Raw genomic sequence first — 26,695 nt, 5'->3', positions numbered from 1 at the left:
CCCCTTCAAACTAACATGATCACAAAAAATCCGGCCCGAACATGGTTGGCACCCCCAACCCGAGTGAGGCAGAGGCAAAGAGAAAGCTGAGATGGAGAAGCCTGACTGGCTTAAAAGGTTGTTGAGAGGTCTCCCAGAATTTCCAATCTTCTAATTAGGCCGTAACTGTGTATATACTTCCGACCAAGAGAGGATTTTAGTATCGATGGCATCGTCCTAAGGTCGTCCTCCAAGTGGCCAGCAGGGAGGAAAACTCTGCCTTTATCTTATCAGATGATAACTAAACTAATATATTCTTTTAGGCCGGACTGGAATTTGTAGCAAGCTAGTAACTGTCATAGTCTTGCTTGATGCAGGCTGGAATATCGCTCCACTTACTTTCACCGTGCAGGAAAGCTTCATCTAAATTCGCAGCACTGGTCGATTCGATATCATGAGAGAAGGCCCATCGGCATCCACTTCTCTCAAGTGGAGAGGGGAGCCTGACTTCTCTTGCTGCCTGCTGCATAATTTTACAGATTTTGCACAGTCAGCCAGTTTTACTTCGTATCTTGTGGAGTTTGATGGGCTCATACGTACGTACGTATTCCGTCCATTATGACCCATCATGTTGGAGCCTTATTCGCACCCCCAGTATCACCAGTGGCCGCGGAAGCTGGTGGGGACATGTGGGGACATTGCCATCGTAGGATAGTAGGATATGGAGGGACGGGTTTGTATAACATGAGGAGATGATAAATAGGGACATTGAACAACTGTGGGGACATTGTCCTTCTGTCCGCGGATACTGGGGACGACTTTGCTAAGAAAGAAGCAGGAATCAGTGGCCGCGGAAGCCGTGGGGGCATTAAAATTGTAGGATAGGGTTTATATATATATTATATATTAGCCAGGTTTATATAAGATAGGCAGATGATGCCGATATCGAATAACCCTGGGGACATTGCCCCCCTATCCCCTCACCCTTCCGCCGCCACTGCCCTACCACCACCTCTTAAATACTCCCCCCTTGTTTTTCCCCCTCATTTTACTTCAGTCATTCCATTTCAGTCATATTCTCGGAAAAAGACTGGCTCACAGAAAGCCCTTAAATTCCAGGAATTTCTTATCCAAACTTTCCCCCACTGAATTTTTACTACAAGAGAAAGCAACCGAATTGATGAGCAAACCCTGTTTATTTTCTTGGTTTTGTCTGGTCTGGTGCCCTCTTTTGTTTACAAAATGGTGTTCACGTAGAAGGAAGGAAGATCCTCCTGGAACCATTGTCACGCTGACATGAAGCAAATCTTGGTTGCCAAAAACCTCCGATGTCTAGTGCCAATTTGATCAATTTATTTCCCATTAGCGTTTTGTTCTTGTGTCAGTCTGCTCTGCTCGACTGGGTCGTGTGTGTGTGTGTGTGGGCTTGTGTGTAAACAAGCAAATAATACATTCGCAAACACAAAGCGAATATTTGCGAAATGCAAATTCTTCCAACAAAAGCTCCACTTTCTCCCCACGCACATGGGACCCACCAGTGACAAACACACGATGTATGCAGATTGAAAAGTGGGATCACACCGTCTCAATTTGGGATTCACTCCCTTAAAACATGCGACCTGACAGGACGATTTAAATCTTTAAAGAGGTCATTGTAATTCATATTGTGCGTCATAATGAAGGGAGGAAGGGGCATAAAAGGGAATTGTATTTCCTGCATCATCACCACGGCAAGAAGAAGACTGGATCCGGTGTAAATCTCCCGGATTCCGCTTTTGTGTACGGACCAAATGCATGCCCGTGTGTGTGTGGAGGGCACATGGTTTGTAGGTACGTATCTTTTCCTAGTTGGATAGGAAACCTTGCTCATTTTCATACGTCAGGATAGCTCTTAACCTATTAATTATTCATGGTTGGAGACACTACTACCATTTCCAGCACCACCACTTTCACTACTTTCACTGCATATGTGCGGACAGGCCGTGTCTTGCCATCCTAACCCATCGCATCATGATGATCATCATGCTATATACTTTCCCTTCCACCACTTACTTAGATATTCCTGCACCCACCAGCACAAATCTACACGTGCATATCTACATTCATATGGCGCATCATACATTCCTCCACCACCAAATGGAAAATAAGTAAGTAAGTAAGTAGCATTGAGACCCGTGGAGAGACTTATCTGGTTCGGAGCAGAAAAGAGAGAGAGAGAAAAAGGTGAGGTAATATCTGACATGGTTAGATAAAAGTTCTCCAGGGTTTTGTCTCAAACGCCTTTTTTATTCCTCATCCATCCATCCATCCATCCATCCTTCGTAATCATGCCGAGTAGTTGAGTTGCTTTCTCTCTCGAATGCAGATAGAATTCTGGGGGGGCTTTGTCTACTCCTGCATGACAGAGTGGTACACAACTCCACTCCGGTGCAGAGTCGGATCTGAATTTTGTAATTAACCACTAGGTCAGGAGGAGAGAAAGTGGAGGTGGAGGTGGATGTGGAGGTGGTGAAAGCTAGACCAGGTAAATAAGTAGAAGCCAGACCATACCGTGTGTGTTATGTAGGTATTTGTGTGTGATGAGTTCTCCAATATTATGGATCTTCACCACGAACCGCTTTCTCCTCGTACATACGTCCTTAATCCCGGAACTCCAACTTTCACTGCGAAGAAAAGCAATCGATTTTCAAGAAGTTACAGAACCTACGAAACGATGACAGCAGAGGAAGAAGAAGAAGACCTACTCGAGGAGCAGTTAGTCTGCAGGGTGGCCCATCAAATAACCGCGTCACACGAAGGAAGGAGAGGAAAAGGATGAAGACGGCTAAGAAGGAAGGATAGAGAGAAAGCGGAGAATGATTAAATAAGCGTCACGCTTTGGGAGGAAAAGGAGCGATCTGCTGCCACTGATTTCAGTCAGCCAGCAAGGCTTTAAATCTGTCCTAAACGCATTAGAGATAATTCAGCAAGAAAGGACAAAGACAATTAACTCGCAGTGAAAGCAGGGCGAGGTAGGTGTTTCGTAGGGACAGGGGCCGCGCAAGGTGGGCATGGGGACATTAATATTGTAGGTTAGGGAAGGGACATGTTTGGACAAAAAATCTGGTAGATTCACATAGATGCTCCGTGCTGGTGTTGATTTGGTAATAATTTCTTACCCGATTGGTAGTAAATTGTTCCTGAGTGGTAAATTTTTCATTACTGAACGGTAATTCCCGTTAATACCAGTGCCGCTAGAGTCACATATATACTCCGGGATGGTAATGATTTAATACCAGTTTTCTAAGAGTGTATAAGATGGGGAGATGATACGATATCCAACACCCGTGGGGACACTGTCCGCGGCCACTGCGCCCGTATTGATATGAGACACACGAGACTAGGACGCCCAGATTGACTCATCTACTCCGTACGCTACTTACTTTCTCCCTCCGAAACCCCAGGCTAATTGGATTACGATAAACGTTATTTCCAGACGATGTTGTTGTTGAGAGAAGAAAGTCTCACTCTGTTCGCATTAATGTCAAGCGCGAGCGTGAGTGAGGGACAGATGGGCCATTCAGGACAAGTCAGATTAGATACAACTTATGCAAATCCACTTTCTTTCTCCTTTCCCCACCACCACCACGGGTATCATTATTTATGTTTTCTCAGTCATTTGTCCCAGCGTAGGAGGAAAAAAAACTTATTAAAACAAATTTCCTACAACACGGGATTAAGGAAAGAAGAGACAAATTCGTAATTTCATGCGGCCAGACATTCAAACTTTTCCGTACGAGTTGAATAGAGTTCTGAATTGATGGGACAAGTCGTCCAACCACTTCGCATATATTACACGGTTCTGCCTTATCCTTTTTAGGCAGACTTTGGTCCTCGGGCATGGGCCGCGGAAGGGGGTGGACAATGTCCCCAGGGTTGTTCAATGTCGGCATCATCTGTCCATCTTGTATAAACCCTGCCTTAACTATCATTCAATATCAATGTCCCCACACCTTCCGAGGCCACTGGTCGTCACGATAACGTGGTGGGGTCCTATCTCTCTCGTGCAGTGGCCGCGGAAGGATATGGACAGAGGGAAAATGTCCCCACAGTTATTCAATGTCCCCATTTTATATAAATCCATCCCTCCTCCTATCCTATAAGGTTAACGTCCCCACATTCCCCCAAACCTTCCGCGGCCCCTGCTCTCCTGGTTGTCTCTTCTTCTTCCTCCTCTCAAAACCAGCGTCTTCTTCTTCTTCCTCGGATTTTCTAAATAAACGCGAAGAATAGAAAGAGACCAACCCGATTCAAACGTTGGTTGGTTGGCTGCCTTGGCCGAGCGAGTGAGCGAGATGGCTTTTATTGTGAGATCTCTCTCTCTGATTAAAAGCCCTCCTTTGATATCGAGGTAGGTAGGTTGGAAGGTAGCAATATTTTGCAAAGATCGGCACAACAAAGAAGGTTTGCTCTTGGATCGGGTTCAAACAACTTGATTTTCTGGGAAGTCGTGTGTGTGTGAGTGCCCAGGAACCGGTCATCGTCATCGTCAACCAAACAATGACCAAAGGGCGAGAGAGAGAGATCGCCTTGCTTCAAAAATTTCACCATCACCACCACCACCACGCGAAGAAGAGAAAGTAAAGCTCTTAGCCCAAAATTGAGAAAGTTTTCTTTGAATTATACGTACTTACTTTTTCCGTCGGAAACGAAACGCGTCTTAAAATGACCGGAGAAAGCATCTCTGCAAGCAATCTCCTTAATGATCTATAGTTCAAGGGACAAAAATTTGCCATCTTTTAGTCCCACTGCACATTGTCTACAGCCCAAAGTCTCAGATCCAATTTGTTAGTGGTGTGAAAAGCACATATTTTCCGTACTCCACCTCCGCACCGGTCCAGTGGCCGCAGAAGGATATTGTCCCCACGGGTGTTCGATGTCGGCATCATCTCCCCATGTTATGTATATAAACCAGGGCCTCCCCTATCCTACAATTTTAGCGTCCCCACGTGTCCCCACAGCTTCCGCGGCCACTGATTACCCAAGTATAACATTCTTTTATGCAGTGGGCGCAGAAGCGTGGGTGGGGACAGAGGGACAATGTCCCCAGGGTTGTTCATAATCTGCCCACCTTATATAAACCCGGCCCTCCCCCATCCTACAATGTTAATGTCCCCACATGTCCCCCCAGCTTATTCCGCGGCCACTGTTCTGCTCTCCTCAGTCGCAACACCAAAAGTTTCACTTTCTCCTCTCCTCGCCTCCACATCCGTCCGTCCGTCCACTCACCAGGTTTCAATGCACAATGACATTTTTTTATCTTGTAATTGTTTCCATTGCTTCATTTCTGCACTCTCGACAACATTTTATTGACATACTTTTTTTTTTCTTCCTCTGTTGTGCTCCATAAAGTTTGCGGCATAATCAAATCAGCGGAAGGGCGGAAGTCGAGAGGAAAAGAAGAACAGGGAACATCTCTCTTAACAATATTAATGCAGGGCGGAAGGAGTGGAGGAGATACGTGCAGGTTCAAGACACGTAAATGCACTGGGAGAAAGATGCTATATTCAGAGGGGTATTGATTTCTAGGTAGTAAAGTTGTTACCGCTTGGTATTAAAATTATATGTACCGGTCCGTAAAAATGTGTTACGGCTACAGTAGAACTTCAATATTACTACAAGGTATTACTTTAGTAGAGTTATATAAGAACACCGCTTGGTATTGTTTTAATACTGGACTTCTAAGAGTGTATGTACATATGCTGTACATTAGAGATCGATGCCTATACTAATTTTCGGCGGGAATTTTTGCCGATTTTTCGGCGGTATCGGCTGCGCCGAGTCCAAATTTTGAAGGAATAGGAAACCAAATTTATCGGAGGCGCGTAAAATGCTACGCGATTTGCGCTACAAGAACATATCAGCCAAAATAATTGCCCATTCGACCATCGATTTCGCCACCAACTTTTTATTGCATAATTTCACCTACCAGAAGAAATATATGTTTGATAGTATAGCCCCCGAGATACAGCACACCGCACACACGTGGCCTTTCGGATAGGATCATCTAATGACTTTCTCTCTCTCTCCGCAAAGTCGGTTTGTTTAAAGTGGGTACAACTTTGCAAGAAAATTTTATTGTTCAACTCTTCCATTGATTGTCGGAGATCTATTTTATTACTATTTTACCCTCTCTTTCATTAATCCTCCTCAAGTACGGGAGCAGAGTCGCGGAATAATAGCCACCCCAATAATAACAGTCAGATATATTGGTGGTGAGCATTTACTTTACTTTCACTTTCACTCCACTATCACCACCACCACGAGTTCACTTAAAATGGGGACGCAAACCGTGTTCAACCCGGATTATTTTAGGACCATGTTAGTTTAATAGAGCAAATCGCTAGTAACAATATTTAGTCCTGGTTTTGTGCAAATTGCGAAAAATTCGACAATTTTGGACACTCTTAGTTCGCGAAAACGTTTAATTTTTAAGCGGAATCTGTGCCTTACAGGAGCATTTGCGCTTTTTCGCGAACTTGCAGCGCCCAAAACTTGCTAAATTTTTCGAATCTGTACAAATCCCGGACTAAATATTGTTTCAAAAGAGTTGCTCTATCAAACTAACCTGGTCCCAAAATAACCCGGCGTGAACATGGTTTGCTTCCCCATTCTTCGTTGGGAGGAATATTATCCAAAAGTGAGAAGCCAAGCCAGCAAGCCAGTCTTGGAAAGTTGGTGTTGGATTTTCTCTCACGTTCACACCACGCGCTGCTGCTGAGGCCTCTAATGTTGTCCGCAGGGAGTCAAACCTTATCCAAACATTTTCGCATATACATAGTCTCGAATCCCCATTAACATCTCACACTCCAACTTATACTTAATTCTAATTTGCAATGTGGAGTGCCAGGCTTGATTAAAAGTAGACTGCGTATTCCTTCCCCCGTAGTTTCTCGTGCAGTGGCCGCGGAAAATGTCCCCACGGTTGTTCGAAGTCGGCATCATCTCCCCATCTTCTATATACCCTGCCCTCCCTACACCTACAATGTTAATGTCCCCAGATGTCCTTTCGCGGCCACTGGTTCCTTGCACTTTCTCCAGCTCCAAAATATCCTCTTGCTTGCTTGCTGGACTGTTGTCTTATCTCATCCCCAGTTTGGAGTCTCCTCCTTATTTATTTACTACTTATGCACGAATATGGTTTGTGCAATAAATAAATGGATGTTGATTTATGTCCGTAAGTGGTGCATACATATTACCAAGAAAAGCTGTTGCTATAACGGAGGACAATAATAGTTCAAAACTTCATGAATATTATTATTATTATTATTGTGGAAACGGCCCTAGAGTCATTAAAATAAAGCTTATTTGCATAAGGAAAACAATTACATTGGGCAAACACCACTTTGCATTAAAATGTGTAAGTGAGCGTCATTATTAATGAGCATACATAACTTTCTATCGTATTAAATGCTATATAAATATGTACACGTGACTAGTGTCGTCCAAAACTTGTGTGAAAAATATTTCACTCCCATTTTCCTTTTTCTCTATTTCAGAACCTGAAGAACCAAATCATGACGACGAACTTGTGGGTCGAGCAGGTGAGTGAATACGCGAATACAGTGACCGCGGAAGCCGTGGGGACATCAACATAGGGGAGGGACGGGTTTATATAAGATGGGCAGATGCTATGAACATCGAACCTCCATTGTCCCTACGCTTCCGCGGTCAATGAATGCACACCCATAAATTCCCTACCTTATCAGAGAAAGTGGAGAAATTGTAAAGTTATGCATTTCCATTTCCACCCACATCAACTCATGAAAGTGTGGAACAATTCACGCTTTTGCTTTCTCTCCCTCTCGTCATTATTATTATCATGATTTCTTCTTCGTTATTAACCCCGAGCCAACTCCCAACCAGTCAAACCTTCCTTATGTATGTGTGATTGGCTTTGTGCACTTTTCAGTTTTGGATGGATTACAAGCTGACATGGGACCCAGCCGAGTATGGAGGCGTTCGAAGCCTCCACGTGCCTTCTGATCATATATGGCGGCCCGACATAGTGCTCTACAACAAGTAAGTGTAAAACCATACATATTCAAAGTAAAAGCCCACCACAAGATCAATATCCATCCAATCCACCCACAAAAACCTTAAGTACAAAGCAGTGCGGAAATTAGTTGGTCGTTTTGTTCTCTGATAAGACCTTGCTCCTTCAACTTCAAATACTTACTTATTATGTACACGACACAGCAAAAAAGATTGCATGCCGTGACGCAATGATAATGTAGCGACCCTTCTTCCCCGAAGGTCGATGACCACGTGGAGCGATAAGAGTCGCACGATGCGTAGGTAAAGAAAAGTGCGTATGCACGAGGTAAAGGTGCGTAGGAGAGAGAAATCTTGACAAAAAACCCGTAATGCACTACTCCTACGACATGCAGCACAAGGTAAAATAGTCCATCATAATAAAAACAAAAACCAATATGCTTTCATTCTCGGGGTGGTAAATTACTAGGTGGTGAGATTTAATGGCCATGTTTGCCCGTACCTTTCCTTTCTTCCCCCTCGAAGAAGAAAAAGCAGGGAAAATACAAACACAAAAAGCAAATATGTTTCTACCCGGGTATTTTTATACGGGAACAAAAACGTACATGAATACATAGCACTGCTTTCTCTTTCTCCTTCACGGTTGATAAGAGAACCTCTCTCCCCCTTTCTTAAAAAATAGGAAAATAACAACACAAAGTGGTCTCATGTGTGGATGGATATCAATTTCGTAGTTCATTTTCATTGTTTCATTTACTTTGCAGTGCGGACGGGAATTTTGAAGTGACGCTGGCCACAAAAGCCACATTATACTCTTCCGGCATGGTCGAGTAAGTTCATGATTCCATAAATACTAAGCTTATAATCTTTCGTTTCCAAGTCCAGTCTCGCACTCGCCACGAGAGTCTGAGGAGAAGTACGTGTGAAAGAGAAAAGTGGAGGAGAAAGTGGTTCCTTCTTTTCTCAATGCGCGGTGGCCGCGGAAGGGTGGGTGGGGACAGAGGGGGACAATGTTCCCACGGGTGTTCGATGTCCCGATCTTATATAAACCTGTCCCTCCCCTATCCTACAATGTTAATGTCCCCCCACGTCCCCACCACGGCTTCCGCGGCCACTGTTCTTCTGGCTGGAACTTTTTTATGTACACTGGTCACTCGCGGTATAAATGTATGCTCTCTTAATTGTTACAGGTGGAAGGTAAGCAAGCAAGCAAGGGAGGAGGAGGCCCATTAACCATTAAAACGTAGTGGGGGAATTATCTGGTAAATACGTGTAAAAAAGAGCGCTCGCGTTAATGGGGTGGATGGACCGCCTGGAAGTAATTTATCGTTCGTAAATAATTTGAAGGGAAAAGGAGAAAGTATTTAAAGTGGGAATGGAATAATTAATAAGGATATATGGATAATTTCCTCAGTTTCTTATGTATTCATTTGTATGAATTTTTTGTACATTTCTTCGGCTGGGAGGGATATAAATAATTTTTTTTGTGATAAGAGGGAAAGTATTTTATGGAAAAAATTGTGGATTTTTTTGTGTATTTGTTCCGCTGTCAGAAATATAAATAAAAATTCTCTTGTTTTTTTTTCGTGATAAGAGTGAAAGTCTTTTATGAAAAAAGTTGAATTTTTTGTCCATTTCTTCCGTTTCCCATTAAAATACTCTTGTTTTTTTAGTGAAAAGAGTGAAAGCATTTCATAAAAAAAAGTTCCTATTTTGAGGCCTGGTTTCTACATCCGCAGAGAAATGAATGACTAATGTCGTGTAAGTAAGTGAAAGGGTAAAATGAGACTAAAAGAATTTATTATTATTACCATTCAGCCGCCTGCCATATACAAATCCTCGTGTGAAATCGACGTCGAGTACTTTCCCTTTGATGAACAAACTTGTGTAATGAAGTTCGGGAGCTGGACATATGACGGTTTCCAGGCAAGTGATGCATGCTCGACAGTGGCCGCGGAACAGAGGGACAATGTCCCCATCAACTCCCCATCTTATATAAACCTGGACCTCCCCCTATCCAACAATTTTAACGTCCCCCGATGTCCCCACAGCTTCCGCGGCCACTGCTCGTCGTCCTGCTTACATTACGTAACTTAAAACCTCTATTTATCCTCGACCGGTCCAAGATCAGAGTGCTTTTATGCGGCTCAAAATTTGTGAAATAGAAGTTTTACGATCGTGTTTGTGTATTTTGCAAAAAACTAAAATGCAATCAAAACTTTCTCCCGGATTGACCACCACGAACTAATTCCTCCATTTTGGTCGTCGTCTTTCTCCTTTTGCAGGTAGACCTAAGGCACATCGATGAGCAAGAAAACTCCAACACGGTCGAGATTGGAGTTGACCTCTCGGATTTTTATATGTCCGTGGAGTGGGACATCTTGGAAGTTCCCGCTGTCCGAAATGAACGCTACTATACGTGCTGTGATGGTGAGATTAGTAAATAATAAGAAAAATGTAGTGTTTCGTCTCTGGCGGTTTTCTTACATACATTTCTTGGACTGGAAAGCAAGAAATGGTAGAAATGCGAGGTGCTAGAAAGTGGTTACTTTCACCCGGTTTCTCATTTCTTGCGGGTTTGCGACATACATTTTTAGCACTAAAACTCAAGAAATGCAAAAAATGCAAGGTGCAAGAAACTGAAAGAAATCATGAGAAATTCGCGTCATTTAGCCCCCCGCCGTATGAACTATGTACATCGGCCGGCCCTAGTTTCTTGCTCCTTGCATTTCCCCCAGGTAGAAATATTTACCCACAAAAAACCACTTTCTTCCCCTCATTTCTTACAAGTTTTTGTTTTCTCTTCCACTCGAAACACTAAACCAAAATAAAAACCATACAAATTTTTACCTGAAAACTTCCCCTCTTCCAGAACCCTACTTGGACATAACATTCAACATCACGATGCGAAGAAAAACGCTTTTTTATACCGTAAATCTTATCATACCCTGCATGGGGATTTCCTTCCTCACCGTTCTTGTCTTCTACCTTCCGTCCGACTCGGGAGAGAAAGTAAGTCTGTTCTCCTACTTTCTCTGTATTCACATCTTCAAGTCTGTTGCCTCTTATTTCTCCTCAGGTGAGCCTGTCGATATCCATTCTCCTCTCGCTCACCGTGTTCTTCCTCCTGCTCGCCGAAATTATTCCTCCCACCAGCCTTGTAGTTCCGCTCCTCGGGAAATTTGTACTTTTTACAATGATTCTCGACACCGTGAGGTAACTTTCTCTCTTCAGAATTGAATAATATTCCACGTCCCATCCATCCAGCCAGCCACGGAATTATGCCCGACTTTCTCCACCACCACTACCGGATCTCTCGGCTTGCTTTATGTGTATCTCTCTCTCTACCCGGGTGGCTAGAGATTGATTTATCCTTCCTTGGTGCATTAATGGTGTATACGAGGCGAGGGATGAGAATTAATGAGATTCTTGGTGTAATACTTTAAATAACAAATGCTTCCCTGATTGCCTCGACCCATATCGCGTAGGGCAGCCCAGATCCCAGATCGCGCGCGTCCTATCATCATGTTTATCTCCTTTATTTATAGCGTATGGCTCAGTGATTTTGAGATATGGCTGCTCCACAGCGGATTGTGGCAGGAGAAAGCAAAACTCTCTCGCTCTGTGGATGGAAGTTGCAGTGGCCGCGGAAGGGGGAATGGGGGACAGAGGGGCAGTGTCCCCAGGGTTGTTTAATGTCGGCATCATCTGTCCATCTTATATAAACCTGGCCCTCCTCTCCTATGCTGCAAGGTTAATGTCCCCACACCCTCTGCGGGCACTGGGGGTGGTAATATGTGCTGGAGAAAGTACAAATATTGAGTACAGTGGCCGCAGAAGGGTGAGGGACAATGTCCCCACGGTTATTCGATGTCGGCATCATCTTATACAAACCCGTCCCTCTCCTCGCCATACTACAAGTTAATGTCGCCATGCACCCCTTCCGCGGCCCCTGTATCTCAGACGAAGCCTCAAACTTGGCCGCATAGACAAGCCACCCACACAAAACTAACTGCTCAATACATGCTTCTGTATTCAGCCCCAGAAGATCAAGACTTATGAGCACTCCAGCTGCCGTGGTTTGGTTTGGTTCGAGCAGACAGATCCTCGGTACACACACAGCCAGCCAGCCATCCAAAGATGTGTGCACAAGGATAAGATTGTCCCGAACCTTCCGATCAGCACGAAAGGAAAGGAACGTCGAAGTCAGATTAAGATTTGAAGAAAGAATTCGAGCAAACAAAAATAAAAATTGATGTCGTAGCTCAAAACCAAACCAAACCAGTAACACGACCAGAACCACGCCACGACCACCGGTAGGAGCATCAGCGTTAAACCAGGATCCCTCGAGCACTGGATGGCTGTGTAATCCACTTTCTCTGATTTAATACTGTCTTCTTCACTGGTTTTACCATCGGTGGTGGTGGTGGTGAAAGTCTCTGTCTCACTCGTACGGACGGGGAAAGCGGTACATGTTGCTTTCTCCTGGCTGTCCACGGGATGAGATGAACAATCCCTGATCGGCGAGTGGCTGAAAAATACCCACATCGGAGAAACCCAACCCGACTCAAAAACTGAGGCAGCTTTCTCCCTCCCAACATTTATTATTATTGGGTGTGCAATTCAAAAATGGGGAAAAAGACCGTGATCTCACGTTGCACCAAAACGTGAAAGATTTTTCCTTCTCTGCTCGACGTTTTTTTCTTTGGGTTGTTGGGGAGCATGCTTAATCTCAACGAGAAGAAGACGACGGAGGTGCAATGAATAGAGGAAATGGTTGCGGTGAAGGAGATGATTTATTGTGCATTGTGGTGAAAGTAGTAGGATGAGGTTGGTTTCTCGAAGGGTTCAAAGGAATAGTTGAACTTGGGTGGGATTCTGGGAGCCGGGTGGTAGCAGTCGTGGTGGTGGTGGTGGGAAGTGGCCGCGGAAGGGGGAGGGGATAGAGGGACAATGTCCCCATGGTTGTTGATCATCTGCCCATCTTATAAAACTCCGGCGTTTCCTATCCTACAATGTTAACCTCTTTTGCATAACTGATTTTTCAAATAAAATTTCTTTTCGGTACGGTGTTTATTTTATAATTGCACCTAATAACCAATTAAACTTTTCAACCAGTATCCAATTTTTGAGTTTTTTATGAAAAACATGAAAAATCCACTTTTTAACATTAGTTGGTATAGGGGAAATTCCTAGAAACATATCGAAAAAATCTACTTTTTACCATCAAATTTTCCACGAAATACCAAAGAAGTACTCATTTTTTGTTAGAAATTTTGGTGCCAAGGTAGTAATTTATATTTTACACATGCATTTGTGTATTTAGTCACCAACGGAAGATAGAATACTATACATAAATATGTATACTTCGTCGTTGCGAGGTTAGCATCCCCATATGTCCCCGCACCTTCCGCGGCCACTGGTGGTGATTGTGGTGGTGGTAGGAGAAAGTATGGCACTGCTGCTTCTGCAGAGGAGGTCCAATTGGCTGATTTCGATCTATAGATGCTCCTCCACACAAGAAGAAGAAGAAGAACTGCATAACACGATTGAAATGATGCCTCTCTCACTATTTATTACTTTCTCTTTGCATTTTATTTCAGTATATCCGTCACGGTTGTCGTACTTAATGTTCATTTCCGAACTCCTCAAACCCACACAATGGCTCCGTAAGTAGGGGATCAATCTCACTCGAGAGAGAAAAATATTTATAAAATATATAACAATAATTTCGTGTTCATTCATTCATTCATTCATCTCACTCATGATGATGTCGTGTGTCAAATTCAGATGGGTGCGTCGCGTATTTCTCCACATTCTGCCACGACTCCTCGTAATGAAACGACCCCAGTATTACTTAGAAAGGTAGGTATGGATTTCACCCCATTTTTTCAGGGTTTCTCCGGTTACAAAACAATGGTGGGAAATTAGTGGACAAAAATGTTTTATAACACACGGAAAAAATCGGGAAAAGTGGGTGCAAGTGCATGAAAATCCGTTAAAAACCATTTAACTGCAAATAATATTGCAATTTTCCTAAGTATTTGATGAAACACGTGGATGAAATTAGTACACAAAAATGTTATTAATCGTTTAATAACACCCAGCAAAAATTCGGAAAAGTGCATAAAAATCAGTTAAGTGCAAATAATATTGCAATTTTTGCGACTGGGTAGGAAAACGTTAAATTTCTTAAAAATATGAAATTCCTTATACGAATTTCATAAATTTTTATGCATTTTTTGTACTGCATGTTATGCACTTTTATGCCCGCATAAAAATAATATTGTTCCCACATAAAAAAGAAACACTGCCTTTTTCCTCGTACACCTTCCATCACTCATTGTCAGGCGAGAATAAATGTCAAAACGTCTCAAAATTTGGGGAAAGTGACACAACGAGTGCACTCAGAATTTAGATAAGAAGAGATCGGATTTGATGTGTGTGTGTGTGTGTCTGCAGCAAATCGTCACTTATTTCACCCCCCATTTTTTACGTATGCAGGATCGGGGCCAAGGCACCCACCACAATGAGCTCCGGGGGACGAATGTTGGTCCGAACGTGTAATGGATTGGAATTACGACCCGCGCTATCACTGCATGACCCCATTCAATTGAGGAATATTCGAGAAGCGTTGGGCATCGGGGATCTGATGGGGCCACGGTCGCATGACTATTCGCCAAGGTATGGATGTAAATATATTGAGGACAGTGGCCGCGGAGGCTGGTGTGGGGACAGAGGGACAATATCCCCACTGTTGCCCTGGTTATAAAGGGTGTTGATTTAATTCGTCCCAGGGTCCTTTGACTGTTTCCTTGGAGGATTTCTAGACAGGGTCATGTCAGTTCAAAAATTCTCCAAAATTTTTTTTGTAGATTTTAATGTTTGAGAATATGGACTATTTTTGCTGGGAGAACTTGGTTGTCAAGAAAAATAAAATATTCTATAAAACGTCATAAATGCATGCGAAAAATTTTTACGTACCGTTTTTGATACCGATCCTAGTTCAATTATTTTATAATTATTTTAATTTGCAATTAAATTAAATCGTTATCATTTTACGACGGTTTATAGAATATTAAATTTTTCTTGACAACCAAACTCTCCCAGCAAAAATAGCGCATATTCCCAAACTTTAAAATATGTAAAAAAAAATTTGGAGAATTTTTGAACTGACATGACCCTGTCTAGAAATCCTCCAAGGAAACAGTCAAAGGACCCTGAATTCGTCCCGATTATTTTTCAGAACCCGACACAATTTTACGAAAATTAGCATAAAGTCAAAAGAAATTAGTTAAGGGCAAGATTAATATAAATTGGCGAAAGACTAATTTGCAATGTGTCTCTAATAAAAAAATTACCTCAAAGTTTTCACCGTTTTTGAGGTGTTAGTTTACAAATATTGACAGTAGATATCGGGGCGAATTAAAGCAACACTCCTCCCAAATCCTACAATGTCCCCACCGCTTCCGCGGCCACTGATCGACAGGATATCGTGACACACGAGTGTCCTTTTCCTCCTCCTCCTCAGCGTCGTCCTTAACTCGCTCTCTCTCTTTTACGATCGTCTTTACGGAGAGTAAATTACGAAATAAAAATCCCGCACCCATGACGATCTTTATGAGTTTCCTACCCACCGATGAACGCCTGACTCATATGTGCACTGCATACCTCTCTCTTTCCCACCAAACCAAAGTACTCGAGACAGAGACCAGTGGCCGCGGAAGGTGCCGGGACATCTGGGGCATTAACATTGGGAGGGCCGGGTTTATATAAGATGGGGAGATGATGCGGACATCGCACAACCATGGGGACATTGATCCCCTGCCCCCTCAAGGTTCCGCAGCCACTGGCAGAGACGACAGTACTTTCACTTTCTCCCCTTCTTACGGCCACTTCCCGTCCTCCTCATGGCTTGTTAAAGATGGCAAATGAAAGAGAAAGTGATCTGTTGCCAAGTGAGTGTGTTGGGAGAAAGCAACAATCAAAACCCCTCAAGTTTTTTGAGGGTTGGTTGCAGGGGCCGCGGAAGGAAGACGTGGGTATATTGGGGACATTAGTATTTTAGGACAGGGGAGGGCCGGGTTTATATAAGATGGGGAGATGATGGCACATCGAACAACCGAGGGGAAATTGTCCCTCTATCTACACCCTTCCGCGGCCACTGATTGGTTCCAATTCCTTCCCTGCTATGTATTATTATTGCATTACATTTGTCTCATTCCTCCTCCAGAGAGGCAGACAGACAGAGAAAAGTAACTGCTCACAATAATAAAGTGTGTGTGTTCAAGGTGGAGAAAGCGAGAGGAGAGTGATAACCCATTTATTTCTCGTGATGATGCTTTTATTGCCCCAGAGTCCCAATAAAATTATGATTAGTTCCCTCTCCTCCTCCTCCTAGTCGAAAATGCAGTTTAGAAAACTGTGTTTCTCCACTTTTTCGTTTTCCAAAATCCGTGTAAAAAGAAAGCTTGACATGATATCTTTTTTTTCTGTAGTCGAGACGTAGTGGACGGCCTGGGGCTGAATGGGAATTGCAAAATCCACGGGATGCCACCCCCACCGCCTCCGCCGGGACATAATATCCCCCCCTCGCGCGCCTCATCACACCCGCTGTTGCGGTCCACGGAGCTTCAGGATGATTTAGAGGGTGACACGGAAGGTGAAGATGGTGCTGGAGAAAGCGGGGGTGGGATAGGCGGGAGCGGGAGGAGTCGGTCGTGCTGGATCAACAGCCCTGAAGTGACCAAGGCCGTGGAGGGGGTCCGTTTCATAGCGGAGCATACAAGGCGGGAAGAGGAGTCTATTAGGGTAAAAAGTTTGGCGGGATATAGTTCATTTATTTAAAGGGACGTTCGTAAAGTTCGTAATGGAAATTTTTAGTTTAAGAAAAACACGTGGCCACCCCCGTTTAACACGTGTCACATAAGCACGTGACCACCCAGGCAGCCACCTCACGAAGTTTACGAACGTCCCTTAATAAAAGTGGATATAGTTCATTTAAGGGGACCTTCGTAAATTTCATAATGGAAATTTTTTTAAACACGTGTCCATCTCCCTTCAACACGTGTCATATAGGCACGTGACCACCCAGTCCCTCACCCACCCACCCACCCTTTCCGTTACGAAGTTTACGAACGTCCCCTCGTATGACCGCATTTCATCCTTTATAAACCTCACAGGTGAAAGAAGATTGGAAATACGTGGCGATGGTGCTGGACCGACTTTTCTTGTGGATTTTCACCCTCGCCGTGCTCGTCGGGACGGCCGGGATTATCCTCCAAGCCCCAACTTTGTACGATGATCGGATCCCAATCGATATTAAACTTTCACATATTGCTTCCGCCACTGCGAAACCTGCCGGCTCGACGCCTCCTCCGGCGGGTTAAGGACATGCCCCCCCCACTTTCACCTTAATAATACTCTAAAATACCCCCCTTAATTAATCCCCCGTCTCATTTTTTGATGAAAAACTACCACAGCTACGTACGACCACTACCACTACCACTAAAAACTATTTACCAGTCAACCCTCAGTAATAAGTGGACCAAGAGAAGATCCCGTCAAGTCAGCATGAATGAAGCAGAGAATCCGCTACTAAAGGACGCATCCCAGTGGCCGCGGAAGAAGCCGTGGGGACATTAAGATTGTAGGATACGAGGGTTTATATAAGATGGGGAGATGATGCCGACCGTGGGGACATTGTCCCTCTGTCCTTCCGCGGCCACTGCATGATCCAGCTACTAAAGTCATCTTATTACTACTCCTCGCCGCCAAAGTAATGAATGGAATGCGGAAAAGAACTCATCAGTTTAAAATGTGCTGAACTGGCAAAAGTATTTATTTCTGGGAATGTAATGTTCCCCGACGACGACCAGTGGCCGCGGAAGCCGTAGGGACTTCTGGGGACATTGACATTGCAGGATAGGGGAGAAGGGCCGGGTTTACATAAGATTATGCGGACAACCGTTGGGACATAAATTGTCCCTCTGTCCCCACCCACCCTTCCGCGGCCCCTGATTACGACGACTATCTGCATCATCATCTCTCCAGTCTCACTTAAACTCCTCTCTCCGAATGAACCAAGGGAGCTCAGAATAATACGAAACTCTCGATGCGCATCAGATTATGTCTTCACGAAAAATGTGATTCCACAATATATATACACACATAGCTCACACTTATGGTCGTAAATTACTCGGAGGAAATAAATACTACCCGGGTTCGGTTCCCTTAAGCTATCAAGTCTTCATTTGTCACTGTCTTGGTGTCCCCTCGCCGGGTGAAGAAGGAGAGACAGCGAAATAAATAAATTTCACAGAGACAACCAGCCAGCGCACAATTTCATCACTTTGCGTAGATTACTTACTTACTATGTATGTAGGCTGTAGCGAAGTTTTAATTTGTTAATTAAGGTGGTATTGGATGGAGGGTTTGAATTTAAATTTTTTGTGTGTCTCAACTTTCCCTTCTTATATGTATGCAAATGGTGATTTTGAAACGAGTTCGTCTACTTGGGTTTTTTTAAAAATGAAAATCCAGAAATCTAAAAAAAATCTTTTTAAAAATCTAAAAAACCAATTGCATCTAAAAATCGATAATTTTTACGTTTGCAAAGTTAGTAGGTTGGAATTTTTTTTCTTCCACGGGAAAATAAATACAAAATAAATAAAAATGGAAAGTAAAAAATAAACATTTTCTCATGAAGAAAAAAATTAAAATTATAACCTCCTAACTTTGTAAACCTCAAAATTATTGATTTTTGGATCTAGTTGTTTTTTTTAGATTTTTCTAAGATTTTAAAAAATATTTTTTAGATTTTCCGATTTAAAATTTTTATAAAAATGCAAGGAGACGGACACGTTTCAAAATCGCAATTTAAATCCATACAAAAACCCAAACTTAAATCACAAAAATTTAAACTCAAACCCCGCATCCAATCGAACCTTAAATTTCCATTTTGTCCCATTCCCCTACGAATATAACATTTGAGTAAATGAAATGTTTTCCATTAAATAAAACAAGATCAACCAACCCAGAAATAAATAATGATCATTTCATTCATCCATCCCCCAAGAGAAAATGTGTGTCGAATATCGAATCAGAAAAAAATGTGCTCATTATTACTATTAAGTAAATGTCCTCCAAAATAAGAGAGCAAAATTAAGCAATCAGTGAGTATCTATCTGAACGATAATATTCCTTTTGTACGTGTAATACATAATAAATAAAAGCGAAAAATTAGTAAATTTGTAAAAAACGATGTTAGACTATTAAATAAAATTATTATAAATGTATGTCCACACCTACATATTTAAATTCTTAATGATGACGATGATGAATTATTGTGAATCTTCATTCATTATTCATTCATTCATTCATTCATTCACTTACTGCACACACGTACCTATGATACATACCTATTTATAATAAACCAACCTGTAAAAAATTTACACACAATACACACAATAACCACACGATTTGTCAATTATTCCTTATAAATTACTTATGAAATTTACTATGAATTAATTATGAAAAATGAATTAAATGCCCGGTTTTATCTGCAAAATCCAATCATTAATAATGTCTAGCTTTTTGACAATGTGAGTGAATTATATTAAATATATATTCGAACAACGATATGTACAATGTTATCATGGTGCTCATCATATTTACCGCGCTTTGTTGTTAATTCCGCAAATTTTATTGTTAAAAATGTATTATTATGACCGAAATGTTTACTTAAAATCGTTAAGAAATCATGGATTTTTACGGTTTTTTCTTGTCACTTGTGTAAGATAAGCACATGTCAAAGTGTGGCTGGCACACGGAAATTGGTTGTGTTTAAAAGTTAAGTCTAAAATTTAACTTTTTAAATATCGCGCTCATTCGATTTTTCCCTAACGTGTAATGATTTTGATGAATTAAAAGCTTAAGAATAATTATGAAATGTTTTTTAAAATACATGATAACTTTTTGTTTTTCGCAAAATTTGATGTTATTTACGTATTATTGAATCAATCTCAAAATTTGCAATATGTCCACCCATAAAAAAATAATTAGAAAACAGTACTGAAATTGTGAAAATCTGGAACATTAAAAAATAATAAAATTTTAATAAATTGTGATTCCCTGGAGATAATTATGCGTTCTACTGTTCAGCCAATATTACAGTCTCAATTCCTATAAAATTTTGTCTGAGAGGTTATGTGTTTTTTGGAAAATAATGTAATATCATCTGCCAGGAAACCTTTCAGTTTTTTTTCAGTCTATTAATACGTATTAGCTGAACACTACGTATGTACGTATGTAAATGGAACCATGTCTAAAAATTCTTAAAATTTCCACCCAATTTTTCTCCCACTTTTCTTTCCCCTTTATTAATACCAACGTTTCCGGGACACCTATTAGTTTTCTTGGTGAACTCAAATTTCAGAAATTTCCATTTCCTATTTCCACTTTTCATATGTACCTTTGACTCCAAATCTGTACGAGTAGGCAGATTTATTGCATCGGAACCCACTTATTACACCCCTTTTCTTTCTTCCCTCCTTTGAAATTATGGTCGTCTTTGTCCCTCCAACTTTTACAAGTCGTCATTCTCCAAAAAATATTACCCTTTCTTCAAATCGGAGACTTAACTGAAGAATTGTTTTATCCGAGTCGAGTCAACTTATCCGAGCCCGTAACCCGTAAATAGGATCAGTGCCCGCGGAAGAAGCTGTCGCGACATTAACATTGCAGGATAGGGGGGAAGGGCCGGGTTTATGTAAGATGGGGAGATGAGGGGGACATCGAATAACCGTGGGGACATTGTCCCGCTGTCGCCATGCACCCTTCCGCGGCCCCTGAATAGGATGAAGCTAACAACAGGATGGAGCTTAAGAGAAGGACTGAAATGTTTCCAAATTATGTCCCATTGTCAGCATTTTTTCTCCCCACGCGCGTCTCAAAAAGGTAGGAGAAAGGTAGCTACGTAGCTTCAAAGAGAAAATAATACGGAAGAACTTTCTCCTCGTAAAAGTTCCGACTTTTTTGGCGAATAAATGGTGAAAAGTTCTCATGATCAAGTTATCTTCCAGTCGATTTATGCCCTTTGAATGTTCATGTAGGAGAGAAAGTAAAAGTGAAAGTGGGGAAGAGCAAGTCATGCAAAATATATGTCACCAAATAGAGCTACTTATCATTCCACTGCCCATTAAACTTCCTTCCACCAGTGCTGACCTCCGACACACAAACTTACACAAAACTCGTACCGCTTTGCTTTATATGTTGTGGACTGCAGTGGCCGCGGAAGGGGTGGGGACGTTAACATTGTAGGACAGGGGAGGCCTGGGTTTATATAAGATGGGGAGATGATGCGGACATCGAATAACCGTGGGGACATTGTCCCTCTGTCCCCTCGAGCTTCCGCGGCCACTGCGTGTTCGTGTACTTGATGGCCCCATTTACTTTCTCCAACTTTTACTCGTTTTCAATTGCATTCTAAAAGAAAAGATGGAAAAAACGTGCCGCTGAGAAATTGGATGCCCCTCCGTCCCCTCAAGCTTCCGCGGCCACTGCGTGTACTCCCCATTTCGAAATACTTGCCTTTCCAACTTTTACTCATTTTCAATTGCATCCTAAAAGAAAAGAGAGAAAAAACCATGTCCCACCAGAAATATTATTTCCTACTTCCGCCTCATATTTATTTCTACATGACGACAAATATTCCACTCCGGTTGGTTCGGTTAGATCAAATTAGTTTAAAATTCTTTGATGTCAAAGAGAGGAATTTACCCTGAAAATGCATACACACCATATTAATCAAACATACATATCGTAATGAAAACCCTGCAGAGTGCAGAAACCAAATGGGAAACGAGATTATTAAAAAGACAAAGAAAAATGGACGGAATTAAAATCTCGTCCAGTTTATGAGCAAACAAAAGAGGTTGTCGATTATAAACCGGATTTTGCTGCATGTACTCTTTTATCCCGAATAGAGTAGTCATTGTGCTAATTAAAACTTATACTGTCTCCCACCCAACCAATCATTTTGCCGAGAGCGAGTCGCTAATATAATTGCCTGCGACAAACCGTCGAGTCCAATCTGGGGCACATTCCAGGCCAGAAATCCAGATATTGCTCGACAACCAACCCACCCACCTACTAACCCACCCAGTGGCCGCGGATGGAGGAACAATTTCCCCAGGGTTGTTCGATGTCGGTATCATCTCCCCATCTTATACAAACCCCTATCCTAAAAAGGGTAATGTCCCCACGGCTTCCGAGGCCACTGGTCCTCAGGGTAACGTGGTTGGGTCCTCACTCTTGTGCAGTGGCCGCGGAAGCGTTGGAGGGGACAGAGGGATAATGTCCCCACAGTTGTTCGATGTTCGCATCATCTGCTCATCTTATATTAACCCGTCTCTTCCCCCGTATCCTACAATGTTAATGTCCCCACCACAGCTTCCGCGGCCACTGAAGCCACCCACGCAGCACTGCAATAACCCTTCCTTCCCGATTATACGTATGGACAGAAGGCAGAAAGCCGTCGAGATGCAGCAAGTCGTTGACAAGTGACTGTCTCTCACGTAACGTGGGGAAAGAAGAATATGTAGGAAAAAGGAGGGCAAAATAGCGACACAACTTTGCTTTCTCGTCCTGTCCTCGGTTTGATCGACTCTGCAATTTGGAGAACCATGTTTCTCCAAAACAATAAGAATTTTGTCAATATTTCATGACTTTCTCTCTCTCTTTTTTAACTTTCTCTTGAGAAGGGGAAAAGGAATCGACCTTTTTTGTCTCGTCAATGGATGGACAAGTAAATAGGGGGGAAAACAGAGTGCAAAATATGCGTGACTTTCTCTACGGATTTTTAGGGGAAAAGTTTTTAGGGGAAAAGTATAGATAATTGGGACGCAAACCATGTTCAGCCCAGATTATTTTTTGACCATGTTAGTTCGAAAGAACATCTTTTTAGAAACAACATTTAGTGCGAAACTTGAGCAGATATTAAAAATTAAGCTAGTTCTTGGCGCCACAAGTTCACGAAAACGCTCGGTTTCCCAGCAGAATTTTGCCTTGCGGCAACCCTTGAGCTTGAGTAAACCCCAAACTAACATAGCCGCAAAATAATCTGGGTTGAACGTGGTTTGCATTCCCATTATTACTTTACAAATTTTTTCCCTTCCACAGATTACACAACGGTAATGATTTCAATCTATTTTTGTATGTAACTTTCTCCCCGCATAGGTTACTCCTCCACTTGGTTGCTTATCGATCTTATCAACTAGCCCCTTGAGGTTATTGTGATGCAATCATTTCCCACTTTGACAGCTGCGTCCTGTAAATTCACATTTGTCATCCCAGCAAATTTACAAATCTCATTTTTGTAAAAGCCTCTCTCCCGTCCCAAGCAATATTTTCACGAGTGTCACAATGCTTCTTATGTAGACGCGGAGCGACATTTTTGCCCCAATCAGCAGAATAAATGTCGCCTTAATGCAGCTAACCCGCTTGCTTCATGACGTGACATAATAAAGTATGTGTGTACATACAGTGGAGGAATTCCGTGTTATTACTCGTGCTCATCAGCAGCCCACAGTGGCCGCGGAAGCGGTGGGGACATCTGGGGACATTAACATTGTAGGATGGGGGGAGGGCCGGGTTTATATAAGATGAAGACATGATGGGGACATCAAATAACCGTGGGGACATTGTCCCTCTGTTTCCGCGGCCACTGACCCAACGTATTTAACGTTGACAATCCAATATCACAAAGTCAATGATTAATTGTGTATTGATCGGGATAGAAATCCTTGTATTTCTCTAGAAATAGACATCTTAATTGAAGCTATTGTTCTTCTTGACGACAATACAAGTCAGAAAAACACGTGCCATTGGTGACATGTCCTTATCTGAGGTAACTTATCAAATTTAGCTAGAACAGAAATACTAGAACCATAGGTACTCCAAAGTTATTTATGATGTCCTTCGGCCACTTTACATAATTTCTGTTGCACAATCACCATTTCACGTAACGCTCATTGTACATAATTATCAATTATGTAACACCCAACTTTGTATACATTGCGTAGTGCGGCTATATCAAATATTGTACGATGCGATTATGATTAGCCGCCCAAACGTAGGACAGATTTACCGATAAGCATTTGTGCCTTCATGGTTCATGTTATCTGGTAAACTGATGTCCCCCGTGGAACGTAATGCAGTAACGTAGTCATATATTTCATAAATATGCAGTAAATACTAAATACATAAATCGTCAACTTTCTCTCGTACACTGCCCTTGCATACGTGAGTCGCTAACTTGCACCAATGTTATATTTGGTTTAACTATGGCGCAAGTTAGAAGGAGTGAAGAACCTTTCATCTTACACTACTCGCTTATTTCATCAATTTCGATACCCAGTGGCCGCGGAAGCTTGAGATGACAGAGGGTCAATATCCCAATCATGTTATACAGGGTGGCTTAAATGTCACGCTACAATGGAAAATTTTTCAATGGGAAAAGCCCCTAAATCTCCATTACTTACAAGATTTGGGATTGAAATTTTTATAATTATCATAAAAAATGATGTGAAAAGTCTTAAATGTTGAATTTCAGAGACAAATTTCGGTAACTAATGGAAGTTTAAGCATTTTTCTCACCTTTTAATTTTGACATTTTAACCACCCTGTATAAACCCCTCTCTTCCCCTATCCTAACAATGTTAATGTCGCCACAGCTTCTGGGGCCACTGTCCCAAGTACCTGCCGTCCTAATTATGTTAATACTTACTGCTTCCCCTATGATTCCCCACCTTCCCCGTAAGTACCCTGGTCCAGTCCGGCAATAAACATGGATATAAATTTGCCCCGAGTTAAACGGTGTTCCGCTTATAGTTAGTTAGTAGATACATATACCTAGCAACTTCCCGTGGTTTGTACACACCGTGGTTGGTTTGTAGCCCGAGAAGCCAAACTGCTTTCAAGGGAATACAATGCAGCCTAAATGGAGCCAGGCAGCAGAGCCAACGTGGTTAATTTATGTGGTTGCGAGTTTCTAAGATGTTTTTAATAAGCAGGCAAGAAGAAGAAGAATCCCGACGGTGGTGGTCATATTTCATGCGAGAGGAGAGAAAGTCAAACGGGGAGAAAGTGAACAGCAAGCACGTTATGAACCACGAAATCATTTACCTTACCGTTGTATGTATGTAGGCAGTGGCCGCGGAAGGGTGCGGGGACAGAGGGACAATGTCCCCAGGATTATTCAGGTTGTCCACATTATTTGCCCATCTCATATAAACCCGTGCCTTCTCCCTTATTCTATAAGGTAGGTAGGTAGGTTTATTCAAGATTGATATAGCGCAAGCTCTTACAATCATAATCATTCATTCGTTACATATACAAACTCATTCAAACTACTTACATACATAGTTTCATCTCATAATGTACAATACAATAAGAATTAGTAACGTGTGTGCTCAGTTGTGGGCATGATCCACAAGTAGCACACGGCATCCCAATAAGGCTAATCACACACCATAATAATATTTTAGGCTACAATCTAATGATAATATGTATATAACAGCAGTAGCAAGGGTGTAGAAGGAAAACCGATAGTTCGGAAAACCTCTACATGTATTGGGAAGGTGGCCCAATACACCATTCGGCCCAAACTGGACACCAGGTAGGAAAATGTATGGCAGTGATACATAGGAGGATTCCGTGGGGTGCTGGTGATATCCAAATGAGGGTGGCGTCTGCATGCGGAAGCAGACAGTTGAGGGTTGTTGGGCGGGGGGTATCCACGGACCGTGGGATCTGCCCACGTCCCCCATGGAAGCCGTAGCCGGGGCCGATGACCCCCCCACTTGCCCCTTCCCCCATCTCAACACAGCCAGGTCATGGGACCCCCGTAGACCAGACTATGCTGCCCTCCGCCATGCACGACCCCCTCCCCCACTCTTCAAACAACCACTCCCCACGGTCACCACCCCGATATACCAAAACAAAACCTACTTGGGGAGTCCCTCCAAAGCGTAGATCCTCCTGTGCACTGGTCCGGCGAATCCATCTTCGCCTGATGGCTTAGCTTGTCGTTGCTGGGACGGGTGTGGCAGGGGGTGTTACCAGGCACGCAGGTGGGGGGTGTGAGTGGACGAGGCTCACATGGCGAAAAGGCCTTGGGACACACTTTACTTGCCCTGGCACACCCGCGACCCAGATGGAAGAGGATCCAGATGCAGAGCGAGAGAGAGATACGTGGTGCACAAGAGGAAGCTTGGAGAGAACTCCCTTATAATGTTAATGTCCCCACGGCTTCCGCGGCCCCTGTCGCGCAGGAATACATACATAATGTAGGCACCTAACTAACAAAGTACATCGGGTGGCCACGGAAACTTGAGGGGACAATGTCCCCACGGTTGTCTATCATCTCCCCATCTTATATAAACCCGTCCCCCTCCCCCCTATCCTACAATATTAACGTCCCACACCTTCCTTCCGCGGCCACTGTATGTCTGTACATACATAAGTACCATTTTTCTCACTTGGCCGCACATCACGGGGGGAGATTGTGCCCTCCTTATTTTCTTATGTATGTGTTCCACGCATAAAATTGGGAAAACGAACCTTTCACTGCTTTCACTTCACCTCAGTTAGCGTCATTTTCAAAATTGAGCATATTCAGGGC

The 26,695-nt window shown here is 42.7% G+C and overlaps 1 protein-coding gene across 2 annotated transcripts in view; it reads left to right on the top strand.

The window, feature by feature from the left end:
- Positions 1-18,114, top strand: part of LOC110856962 (acetylcholine receptor subunit alpha-like) — a 44,564-nt gene extending 26,450 nt beyond the window's left edge. For both annotated transcript variants that reach the window (XM_035857427.1, XM_035857426.1), the window contains 13 exons: positions 7,518-7,562; positions 7,931-8,040; positions 8,778-8,843; positions 9,204-9,210; positions 9,832-9,939; positions 10,299-10,443; positions 10,886-11,025; positions 11,093-11,229; positions 13,617-13,682; positions 13,804-13,878; positions 14,518-14,697; positions 16,512-16,824; positions 17,196-18,114. In XM_035857427.1, coding sequence (XP_035713320.1) covers positions 7,518-7,562; positions 7,931-8,040; positions 8,778-8,843; positions 9,204-9,210; positions 9,832-9,939; positions 10,299-10,443; positions 10,886-11,025; positions 11,093-11,229; positions 13,617-13,682; positions 13,804-13,878; positions 14,518-14,697; positions 16,512-16,824; positions 17,196-17,402 — 1,599 coding nt within the window. In that variant the 3' untranslated portion in view covers positions 17,403-18,114. The remainder of the gene's footprint in view (positions 1-7,517; positions 7,563-7,930; positions 8,041-8,777; positions 8,844-9,203; positions 9,211-9,831; positions 9,940-10,298; positions 10,444-10,885; positions 11,026-11,092; positions 11,230-13,616; positions 13,683-13,803; positions 13,879-14,517; positions 14,698-16,511; positions 16,825-17,195) is intronic.
- Positions 18,115-26,695: the final 8,581 nt, after the last annotated feature.

Source organism: Folsomia candida, unplaced genomic scaffold (assembly GCF_002217175.1).
Source record: "Folsomia candida strain VU population unplaced genomic scaffold, ASM221717v1 Fcan01_Sc017, whole genome shotgun sequence".
In the NCBI taxonomy this organism is placed as follows: domain Eukaryota; kingdom Metazoa; phylum Arthropoda; class Collembola; order Entomobryomorpha; family Isotomidae; genus Folsomia; species Folsomia candida.
The sequence above is the reverse complement of the archived record's forward strand: the minus strand, read 5'-3'. Positions and strand labels throughout refer to the sequence as shown.